Here is a 12,477-nt window from a genome sequence, read left to right on the forward strand (position 1 = left end):
AGATCACTAGTACATTTATCTCGCAGCGAAGGAAGAAATCACCTTGCAATCCGCTTTAATCTGAACGGAAAATATCACGTCGAGATAATCAGTCCATTTTACAGCAACTTTTACAGCTATATATCAATCTTCTACTGTCCGACATCTTGGTTTTAACATCCGCTGACCAGTTTAGTCGGTCAGTATAAAACACGGACTGCGGACTGCGGACTGGGTATAAAACACGGACTGGGGTATAAAATGCGGACTCAAACTGCGGACTAGGTATAAAACACGGACTTCGGTATAAAATGCAGACTAAGCATGCAAAATGCTACCAAACGTGACCTGATCATGATGTTAAAAATAACTAGAAGCAAGGCTGTAAGCATCAAAGTTGTCTCACCTTCTCACCTAGCTTGATAAAGTTAGCCTTTTTCCTGCAGAAAGCCTGCTCGTAGGTTACAACAAAGTACTGTCAAAACACCTTTAAATTCCTCCAATTGTGAGGAACTTAAAATTTGTGTCTGTTTCATTCGCTTTAGTCCTTAATTCTTGGATCGGAGTTGCAGTGGAGACTCGACTCAAAACTTTATATAATGTTGTCGATTTCATTACTGATAACTCGAACCTCCTGCTAAACTCGAACCTTCTCCGATCCTCCAGGTGGTTTTTTTCCCTAATAATTTATTACCCTTGCTAACTCGAACTCCCGATATCTCAAACCTTTTTCGATCTCCCTTGAAGGTTGGAGTTAGTTATCGTTATTCAACTGTATATCTGGCCAGCCTCAAGCGGCAGGCACGTAAGAATTTGACAAACAACCCTAATTTGCATGACAATGAAAACCGGGTCATTCGTTTTTCCCCGTATGTTTTTCTCTTCTGCCAGTAGAATTTTTTAGCCTCTTCAGTACTTGAAATTTTGTACCTCTTTTTGGTATTACAGGAGTCTGAGGGGCGTTGAAAAAGCGAATGGCGAAACGTTAAAACAAACCGTGTGTTAGTGTAGCGAAAACAAGCAAATTTCGGCAATATTCGTACGTGTCTGTCACGTGAAGCCATACGATAATCCTCTCAGCGTTCGAGTTTGGAACCGGAGTTTTGAATCGCAAAATCGAGCTGCCGTTTTAACAAGGAATAATTCATTTCGAGAATGGAATGTTAAAAAAATAAAATAAAATTCCTAAATGAAATAATTTACTCTTGACAAAAACCCTTTTGTTGTTTTGACTGTAAGGGGTACCGTAAGGTAGCTTGTTTTGACTGTATTAAGGTACTTTGCAGAGGAAGATCCAGGGGCGGATCCAGGGGGGGTGGATTGGGTGGCTAGCCACCCCCCTTGATCCACCAGAAAAATGAAAATAAACATATTAAAATAGAAAATAAGGACAATGTCCGTCCACCTTTCATAGTCAAAATAGGAGATTTTCGACAGCCTGTTTTACGAACTTCTGGCTTAATGTAACAAAACATGTGTGTATAATTTGAAAAAATTAGATTCCTCTTAACTTTCGAGAGTTGTTTTAGCCTTGCTTGAATGGTTTTCTTCTCCATTTACATCTTTTTTAGCGAGTGTTCGTACCGTTTTTTCGCATTGAAGCGATTTCACAAACAAGCAAAGTCGCCAATGTTATCCCCAGGCCACTTTGCCAAGGGCTAAAAATTTTCACGCACGTGAGTGAGCAAAAAACGCATAATCATCTGTTCTTTCCTGTAAGTTCGTGGCCTGTCAACTTTAAATTTCAATCACTGTTCATTTCATAAGAACTAGACTTTTTCTCGGAAATATAACGCAAGGTAAGTTGAAGAAAGAATATTTTGCCAAATTATCAAGGAAAAACAGTGGTTTAATAACTTAATTGACAGCTGTATAAAGCTGCTCACAATCACGGAAATCACGTCTAAGAGGCTTCAAGTTTTCAAAATTTTCTGAGGGGGCATACCCCCAGACCCTCCTAGGGGGATGGAGCCTTCGGCTCCATTAAATATGGGCCTCACATCCAAAATCATTTGCAATCCCACTTTCAAAAAACTGCCTGAAAGCCCAATCCCCCCTAAAAAATTATTGGTAAACAGCCACCCCCCTTTGAAAAATCCTGGATCCGCCCCTGAGATCATAATTGTTCGTGGTGAATCCCTACGAAGTTCAACGGACGACGAAACGGTAAGCTTTGAACAAGATTTATTCACTATCTTTGATAACAAATAACAGTGCAATGCGGGGCGACAACGAAACCAAACGTTACATAAGCCGTTGCGTTACATGAATTATCTGCACAGTTTTGGCGCGAACAATAGAGACATTTAGATTCAGGTTTTCGGCTATAAACGTCAAACCGCAAACGTCTATGAATCACGTGACCAGGCCCCGAGGTCACGTTTGAAGTTTTCAACGTACGTTTTCGACGGCAAAAGGTAGCTTTTCACGTTGGTGATTTCCCTCAAGGTTTCTTCTCTTTTTTTTTTAGTTATCTCACGTATTGACGCTATAGATATCCGAAGTAGTTATTTGTCTAGACGCAGGGAAAAAATTCAAGTTGAAAGAGTGCAGATTGAGCATTTTGTCTTCTTTTGAAAAACAAGCACTTGTATATGTCGCAAATCCAATATGGCGGCGGAAAGCTCGCAAGTAATTCTCGGAATCTCACCGTATATTTCTCAGAAAACATCCAGTGGAACAGACGAATGTTTTGAAGGCGAACCAGTCAAATTTCAAGAACGATGTGAGCGTTAATTAAGGTAAGCCTCTTCTTTCACAGATACCGAGCAGAGCATTTTTTGAGAGAATTGCATTTATCGTGAAAGAAAAAATAAATTTTGATTTTGCCGTGAATCTTGACGGGCAGTTTGTGTGCTTTTCGTCGTGCCGCCTTCAACAGCCGTCGATAAAACAGCGGTGTTATACCGGATCACTGGTAATTTTGAATTTTAGAATTTGACAAGTCATCTTTCCTTTTAGTTAACTTGTTTGCTCGAGGTTGGAGACGTCTAGCTAAACCGGTGGAATTCATGATACCTCAAACGCCAAACAACTGACCTTAAACTGCCGATTGCGGTTTGCTGCATTTAAGTAAAAAACCTGTAGCTGAATTTTTTGCTCAAGTATACATCCTTGAAGGGATGTCGTTATTTCTAGCCGTGGTTCGCTTTTAAACGCATTTTATATGCTCAGTCCGCATTTTATACCGTAGTCCGTATTCTATACCCAGTCTGTAGTTTGAGTCCGTATTTTATACCCCAGTCCGTGTTGTATACCCAGTCCGTAGTCCGCAGTCCACAGTCCGTGTTTTATACTGACCGCGTCTATAAATACTTCAAGCAGTTGAATGAAAAAGCGTTTTGTCTTCATCAATGAGAATCACTTCCAAATAGTTAATACATGAAAAATAACAATCAGATCAGAAGGAAGGATGATCGAAACCTTTTGAATTATTTGAAAGCCGTGGCATTGTGTATGCAAGCCTTGATAAAATTTCATTAAAATAAAATTCTACTCCATTCTACTACTATTCTACTCTTTGCGACAGGCGACTTCGACGGCCAACTGTACAGGAATGAAAATCGACACAGTTCTTGCTAAACTAACAGTTTTAAAGTGCGGCTCAAAAAATGTATCGGCAGATCACACGGCTATTTGTAGATAGCAGCAAACCGTGTAGTTTGCGACAAAAACATTGCGTGACATGAATCACGTTACCTTTTTTATTTACAATAATGGCTTCAACTTCTTACAACGATTCCAGTTTCACAAAGGTGAATATTGGTACTTTACCCTTAAACCTTTTTTTCTCTGTCCTCCTGCCGCAGCAAAGAACAGAGCCTGATTGCTGATTAGCCCAAAAGTCAACCGAGTGTGCCTGCAATGATTTACTGTCAAAACTGAAATGAAACCGATGCGATTTTCGTCACCCGTAGCGGTTTTGTAGCACTCAAGAAAATTAAGGCATGGGCCTCCCATCATTTCACCTAAAACTAAGAGGTGGTCAATCTTCTTAGCCTTTAGATATAACAATCTAAAACTTTGGCAAAGTAATAAGTTTGCAAATTTTGCCAAAGTTTATGTGGGTGACTTGTGCAAATTAGATCACATGACCCGTCAGGGTTATTTTTAGCTTTCAATTCATTTAAAGAAAATTGCACCACTTTATATTAGTTTCTGTATGCTGCTGTTAGCTTTATGGGCTTAAGGCTATTAAGTACATCACTTTTGTGCTCGGACCTAATCTCGTACCCAGATGCCTACTTACCACGGTTGAGAAGATCTGAGTACGAGATTAGCCCGGACCTTGTGACAAAATTCAAAATAACGGTCTGAATTATGAAAAGACTAGTAATACGTGACTCGCAGGGCCTCGCGAAGCTCTGGGTTATTGTTGCCTAGTAACGGACAAAATACAGCAGACAGAATAGAAACAGAAACTGAACAACAACGAACTGCACGATTACAGAGACTTCGACAAAATACAGCAGACAGAATAGAAACAGAAACTGAACAACAACGAACTGCACGATTACAGAGACTTCGACAAAATACAGCAGACAGAATAGAAACAGAAACTGAACAACAACGAACTGCACGATTACAGAGACTTCGACAAAATACCGCGGACAGAATACAAACAGAAACTGAACAACAACGAACTGCACGATTACAGACCCAGCAGTTTATAGCCTGAATAGGCGTTGAGGGAGTATTATGTGCAAATCAGTGTTATTTTAATCCGAAAAGAAAAACGATAAAAATGAAAGGCTCAGGATTCGAACCCACAAAAAAAAATAATAGTAAAAAAAAAAAAAAAAAAAAAAAAACCCTAGCCGGATTCGAACCCCCGCCCTCAGTCCCGAAGATCTGATTTCAAGCCAGCGCGTCACACCATTAGGCCACCAGCGCGCGGCCGTGTGACGTCATTTCCACCAGACACCAAGCTCACAAATATATATATATATATATGACCGTAAACTCCACACGAGATTTCATCCCGCCTGAGCCCTTTGAGGGACAAAATTATACACCCCGCTACGCTCGGCCTTCGGGCTCGCTTCGCGAGGAACTATTTCTGGAGGACTGGGTACCAGTACAAAATATCGTTTATTCTCGAAATTAATAACATATTTAACAAAGTCTGGGCGCAGTTCTATTGTTAGTTTCCTAAGTACTTGCCTAGTAACAAGACTGATGTTTTAAATTGGTGCCATTTTTACTCAAAGAAATTCTGGAAATCATTGGCCGCAAAAATTCACGTGATCTAATTTGCATACGTCATCTACATAAATTGAACAAAATTTCCAAACTTATTTCTTTGCCAAAGTTCGGACTGACATGGCTTAAGCCTCAGGAGATAGACCACCCATTAAGTTTTCGCCACGGATACCAAAGGGTAAAACACGAATCGATCTTGCCCCCCGATTAATAACTCGCGAGCAATTTCCATTTTCTAAAATGAATTCAATTATTAATTTAAACAGAAACAGGTTTACCGCGTCTCAGTTAAGCTTTGTGGGCAAAGGTTACACACAACGCCAAAAATTCGGCAATGTCTTGCAGCACGCCTCCCCCCCCCCCCCTCCCTCCAGGCGTGGAAAGTTTAATTGCAAGTACCGAAGATTTACTCACGATTTCTTTCCTTTTCATGGTAGAACATTAAACACTTGACTACTGGTCTCGTTAACAGATTCACACGTGCAAAAATTAAAGGAGTCAGGAATTCGTATGATTCAAGAATGAATGAAAAAAAAAACAGAAACTTTTTATGCTCAAGTGTTTACCGAGGTTTCGATAACTGAAGAGGAAATGCCTTATGACCTGAGTTTATTCGTGGTGTTTATTTTGGCTCACACAATTTATGGTTAAATCTAACTTTGGCATGCAAGCTGAACAATGTACTCGCTTATAAAAGAGACGCTCCTGTATTTTCGCACCATCCCTTTTTTTTAGAAGTTTAGGGGCCACAAAATAAAAGGTGACATATTTGCGTGCTTACAGGCTTAGGCTAAGAAATGACTTTAGTCGCTGATAAAAAAAAAATAGTTGCTGTAAACACGACATAGTGTCGCTGATGGCGAATGTTATAGGTTCATCACGGGACTGAAAACCTTGCTTCATAAAAAAAAATTGCTAGAGAGGAAGCCACATCAGCTCTAACTGGTTTTCGGGTCCTCTATCCAGGTCGAATAAGATCAACTTCAAAACTGTTTAGAAATGTGAAGAATAGGCCAAAAATTAAACAAAAGCAACCGTTTCAGCTGACGATTCTGCTGCACCCATTGCCTTTCCTTTTTTTTGTTTTTTGACAGCTCACCATACTTTAAATTCCGCGAATGAAAAAAAAAACGCTCCAACAATCTTAATTTTCATACAGCAAGTTTAATTAGCTCTTTTTATTTCGGCAAAAAAAAAACCTAGGAATTCATTGCGAAGCTTTTTAAATAGTTGATTGTTCTTGTTGTTTTGAAAGTTATCGGACGCCCTTATCTTCATCTGGAGAGACAAAACAAATTTTATCAAATCTAGCCTTGGGACTCTCACTGTGATAACGCTATTTCTAAGGTGTTCAAATTACGTAAGAAGAATAATCTGTGCTAATTTTCTGGAATATTTGAGCTCTTCCTATTCGTTAAACCTTAAAAAATACCCGGAAAATAGCTGGCAGTCAACAATACGAGTAATGGTACAGGAAGAAACACTAACGGTTATAACAAGAGCGTCGCGTGTGGTTTGTTATTTTGAAATGAATCAAAACAACCTTGGTCGTCCAACCAGGGCACATTAAACAATAGCAGAGCTGATGAACTTTACCACAGTTGTTATGCAACTTTTAGCTCACGTTTTTAGTTGAATAGGTCACGTTTTTCTATCTTCCAACTTCTGTAAGAAGACGTGTAGCATTGCACGCGCTACATACTACAACACAAATTTCTAATAAACCTCTTTTTAGCAAAGTGTGAAAAGGAATCCTGATATAACGCAACCTTGTTGTAGCAAACATATTTTTCCAGTCCCTTGGCCCTTCGTTATATCGATGTTCCACTGCAATAAGTCCTAGGCTTACATTTGTTACAAAGACTTTTGCATGGCTGGGCTTATTTTCCGGGGGGAGCTAACATTCGGGGTGACAGCTTATGGTGGAAAGAGAGGTTGTCATGCTAAAGTTTTTTGGATAATTCTAAAACAAAAAGAAAGGCTATTAACGGCTAAAGTTGGTCTTACGCCACCTCGGTTGTTATATATAGTTGATAGGATGTCAACGTAGTGAAATTGCAATTTACTTTAAGGACACAAGCTCGTTATTCCAAATGCATAGAAACTGCTTTTATTATCTGACGACTATGCATATATCTTCTATATTGCGACAAATAAAAGTGCCAGGGCGCCGCAGAGCTAACAAACACGTTGGCATTAAGATTATAACTGAAATAGCTCTAGAATGCGTGAAATCCTCCGTTAAACAGTTTGAAGGCTTACATTTGTTTAGCGACAAGCGGGAGTCGTGTTTAACCTCTTACTTTTTATATTATTATAAATGGAAAACGCAAGACTACACTTACAGTTCTTAAGGCTGTGGATTGAAAATAGAGTTTATACATTGGGATTAACGTTCAGTTTAAATCAATAAAGAGTTATATATTAATAATTTTATTTAAAAGAAAAACTTTTTTCGTGGATGCACAAGAGCCACGTGAACCAAACAAAACGTTTATAGTGTCATGTTGAGTAATCCCGATGAAAAAACCTGCGGCAAGCGCGATTCGATTCCGAAGAACGTCAAAACATACTTAAAGTATAAAACCCTGCATGTGGTTTATCTTTAAAAGAACAGTGAGAACGTAAAAGGATGAACAAAGCGAGAAGTAATTTGAAACAAATAACAAGATAAGAAAACTTCTCAGTGATTACAGACTAACGAAATCCAGTCTTCTTTCACTGACATGAATTTCTATTGTGAAAGTACTTAAGCCTTAAAAAAGTTCTTACGAGGACCCCTTTACTGCACGATTTACTACAGCTTTTATCTACATTCGCATAGAGTCGTGGTAAGGAGTTTCTGTCATAAAAACTCAGACGTATTGTCTTGTGATTGGCTCTTTCTTTGTTGGGCGGTGCACGTGACAGACGTCTAAAGTCTACAAAGGCGCGGCCTACACTGTTTTCAACTCGTTTCGCTTGTAACACTCTAAGAAGCTGGTACAATTGCAGATCCTTCCCTGCTGATTGTTGAAAATGGTCACTGGAAAATCGCACATTGTTCTTTTTCTGGTCATTGTGTACATTCAAGGCACAATTGCTGGAAATTTTTTTAAAATGTATCCCGGTGAGTATAGATAGCAGCTTTAAATTAGTTTAACTGGCCATTACACGAATTATCGCAGAGACAGTTTCTAGTAAAAGAACGATCTGATATATTTGTTGTAAAGTTTCCTGAGAATTGTTCTTTATTAATGAGAAGTCGACAATACAGCGACTAAAGCCTGGCTTTCACTAGCGACGCAAGCACAAGCGCAATCACGCAAAAAGGAAAGATTTTGTTCCTTGTGCTTGTGCATGCCGCAAGCACAAGCACAAGCATCGAAATGTAATGCGCTTTAATGCTTTTGCTTGAGTCGAAGCCGTTTCCATGGTAAAATAAGAGCTGTTATCCTTGAGCTTGTGCTTGCGCTTGCGTCGCTAGTGAAAACCAGGCTTAAGCAGTACTGTATAATGAAACGTAGAATAATTCTTACTGCTCTGAAAAACCAAGATGCATGTTTTTCCTTTCATAGGGGAAAAGACCACTTGTCGCTGCTTCCGAGTAGCTAACAACACATCTATCGGAATTGGTAAATGTCTTACTTACTATAATTAACAAAGCTCTGACTCGATTTCTTTACTGTATGCGTGGACTTGTTTTAACAGAATACTGATTTCGTTGGAGACAAACAAAATATTACGAACCAGTTAAGAAATCACAATCATGGTCATTGCAAGATCTCAGAGCTTAATACTTAAATTGCTATCTGTTAGCTACCTTGATTGCAGGGAAATGGCATTTAATTTAGCAAGTTATATTTAGAGTTAAAATACACATTTTGTTGACAATTTGTTGCATTCAGAGCACGAATAGGTTATTTTTGCTTATTTTACCATGTATGGTAATCCTACTGTCTTTTCAACCCGTCCGCCATTCCACGAACCTGAACTCTCAATATGTTGGCAAAGAAGCCTCAATGGGCCCTACAACGCGGCACGGATTCACTTTTCTCTACAAAAAATGGGAAGCATTGGAGCAATTTGAAGTTTTCATCTCGTTATCTGATCTGAAACACTGCATAAAGAGAATTCCTATCAAAAGAACACTATCTCAGCGCCCTCAGTAACATCTAGTCTTGTAATTATTAAATTATTGTTAACATTATTGATGGTAATAAAATTTCAATGCCCATTTCATCCTTTGAATAAAGATGTATTACGTATACAAAAATGACGCAGTAAAAAAAATGTGATCAGGAAGCAGGTTGCGCACCCGTCGCTCTTTGCTAGCGAAGCTGCTTCATCTTGCGTTCATTTATGGTTTAAATACTGACAGGGGCAAAATGAGCTTATATGGATTCACTGGAGACTAGCAGTCTTTGCACCTTACTACTTCAGAAGAACTTCAAACTCCGCTACCTTCTCAATAAAATATTCTTCTCAACTATGCATCATCTTGATCATGAGTAACACAACATGCCGCAGCTTGTGACTGCATTTCCCGATGTTGAGCGAGTTTGGTAAGCTGGTCCTCCGTTGCCTTTCAAACTGCAGCTGCATCGGTCATGGATTATTCTGCAATATTAATAGAAGTAATAGAGTTAATTTCCTTACTATGAAATTCTCATGTGAAATTAACAATTTGTACTTTTGGCTTCATTTTAGAACTCATAACAGTTTTAGCTTTGTTTCCTCTAACTTCTGTTTTTCTGTTGTTCCTGACTCTTACTCATGCTAAGCTTTTCGGGCATACATTCAATTTTTGGAAATACGTTTAACATCGCAAACGCCTATATCTGAGAATTATAATATACAAAAGAGTTTCAGTGAAATAAAAGAACAGAGGCTTGAGCGAAACGACAGGAAGCCAGAACGGTTTAAGCTATTTTCCTTGGAGATGCTGGGATGACCTGACAGTCGACAAAATTGGAATTAACCTATTTTACATCTTGAATAAAGGATTTTATTCTTAATTACCAAGGCGTATGTAGAGTCAACCTTGATATGTACTACACGATGCTTCCAGATGTCGTGAAAACCTCCGCCAATTTTGCTTAGGTATGGATAACCTCCGCTAAGCCACTTTCGCAAATATAAAAAATGGTGAGCAAAACCCGTTTGTTGTGAATGTCTGGGAATTTAGTTCTGTAAAGCTACTCCTCGGCTTAAGTTCAAAAAATATTTTATATCTACAAGTAGCTTTCCCGACCAGATATAAACATGGGCAAAGGCCTCAACGCGAACATAATGTTTTTGACTGTGCAAGACATTTATCTATTTTTACGGCTACTCGAATCCGTTCTGCTATCTTGAAAGGCAAACCACCTTCAGGGTGCCTTACAGATCCATTGTGAAAGAAGTCTCAGGTACAAATGTTTACATGCTACTTTGTAGACGGTTGGGACAGCCTAAACTTTCAACGTCTTCCAGTTGATGGTTCTCGTGCATAAATGGACCATTTCTGGCCAAACTGGCCTTCATATTGGACTTTGGCAAGGCAATTAGTAGAGAATTTCAGAACTGAGTATGGCACAAATCGAAAAGTCTTTCGCTACAAAGGAAAGGGCATTTAATTTAGCAAGTTATATTAAGAGTTAAAATACACATTTTGTTGACAATTTGTTGCATTCAGAGCACGAATAGATTATTTTTGCTTATTTTCCATGTATGGTAATCCTACTGTCTTTTCAACCCGTCCGCCATTCCACGAACCTGAACTCTCAATATGTTGGCAAAGAAGCCTCAATAAGCCCTGCAACGCGGCACGGATTCACTTTTCTCTACAAAAAATGGGAAGCATTGGAGCAATTTGAAGTTTTCATCTCGTTATCTGATCTGAAACACTGCATAAAGAGAATTCCTATGGAAGAACACTATCTCAGCGCCCTCGGTAACATCTAGTCTTGTAATTATTAAATTATTGTTAACATTATTGCAATTGATGGTAATAAAATTTCAATGGCTGTTTCATCCTTTGAATAATGATTTATTACTTATGCAGACATGACGCAGTATAAATAAATGTGATCAGGAAGGTTGCGCACCCGTCGCTCTTTGCTAGCGAAGCTGCTTCATCTTACGTACATTTATGGTTAAATTACTGAAAGGGGCTCTATGAGTTTAAATGCATTCTTTGGAGACAAGCAGTCTTGGCACCTTACTACATCATAAGAACTACTAGCTCGAATACCTTTTCAATAAAATATTCTTCTCAACTATGCATCATCTTGATCATGAGTAACACAACATGCCGCAGCTTGTGACTGCATTTCCCGATGTTGAACGAGTTTGGTAAGCTGGTCCTCCGTTGCCTTTCAAACTGCAGCTGCATCGGTCATGGATTATTCTGCAAAAATTATAGAAGTAATAGAGTTAATTTCCTTACTATGAAATTCTCATGTGAAATTAACAATTTGTACTTTTGGCTTCATTTTAGAACTCATAACAGTTTTAGCTTTGTTTCCTCTAACTTCTGTTTTTCTGTTGTTCCTCTAACTCATACAGGCATACATTCGATTTTTGGAAATACGTTTAACATCGCAAACGCCTATATCGAGAGTTTCAGCGAAATAAAACAACAGAGACTTGAGCTTTGTTTCCTCTAACTTGTCTTGTATTGAAGAACTCATGCTAAGCTTTTCGGGCATACATTCAATTTTTTGTCAAACGTTTAACATCGCAAACGCCTATATCTGAGAAATATAATATACAAAAGAGTTTCAGTGCTTCCAGTTGATGGTTGTCGTGTATAAATGAACCATTTCTGGCCAAACTGGCCTTCATATTGTACTTTGGCAAGGCAATTAGTAGAGAATTTCAGAACTGAGTATGGCACAGTTCTGAAAAGGTCTTTCGCTACAAAACTGGTTCTAAATCGTCAAATTTACAAGTAAAAATGAGTTGTAAAGTTTTTAACTGTTTAGCCCTTCCTTGGCTCCTATTGTCGGCTTCGCTTGAATAACAAATTGCCTTTTTGCTTGCAAACACAGTACATGAAAAATGATTAACGGGAAATTTTATGTCTGCTGCGTGGCATACTTGTACTCAAAAACGTAAAAATGTAAATTAAAGTTCTCGTTTTCGAGTATAACGTGCCGAAGTAAAAATATATGGCTCCAGAAGTTTCGGGCTTAGCCCTTCATCAGTGGAAGCAATCAGCTGACTTCCATTGATGGAAGGCTAATCTCGAAATGTCTGCAGCCATACGTTTTTACATTATCATGATAACTGTGCATGATGGACGCGTATAAATCAGCGAGTCCTTCCCGACGG

The 12,477-nt window shown here is 38.7% G+C and overlaps 1 protein-coding gene across 1 annotated transcript in view; it reads left to right on the top strand.

Moving 5' to 3' along the window:
* Positions 1-8,041: 8,041 nt before the first annotated feature.
* Positions 8,042-12,477, top strand: part of LOC144638034 (uncharacterized) — a 44,013-nt gene continuing 39,577 nt past the window's right edge. The window contains exons 1-2 of the mRNA XM_078497141.1: positions 8,042-8,290; positions 8,739-8,795. Coding sequence (XP_078353267.1) covers positions 8,200-8,290; positions 8,739-8,795 — 148 coding nt within the window. The 5' untranslated portion in view covers positions 8,042-8,199. The remainder of the gene's footprint in view (positions 8,291-8,738; positions 8,796-12,477) is intronic.

This window comes from Oculina patagonica, chromosome 14 (assembly GCF_052425735.1).
Source record: "Oculina patagonica isolate OP01 chromosome 14, crgOcupat, whole genome shotgun sequence".
Classification (NCBI taxonomy): domain Eukaryota; kingdom Metazoa; phylum Cnidaria; class Anthozoa; order Scleractinia; family Oculinidae; genus Oculina; species Oculina patagonica.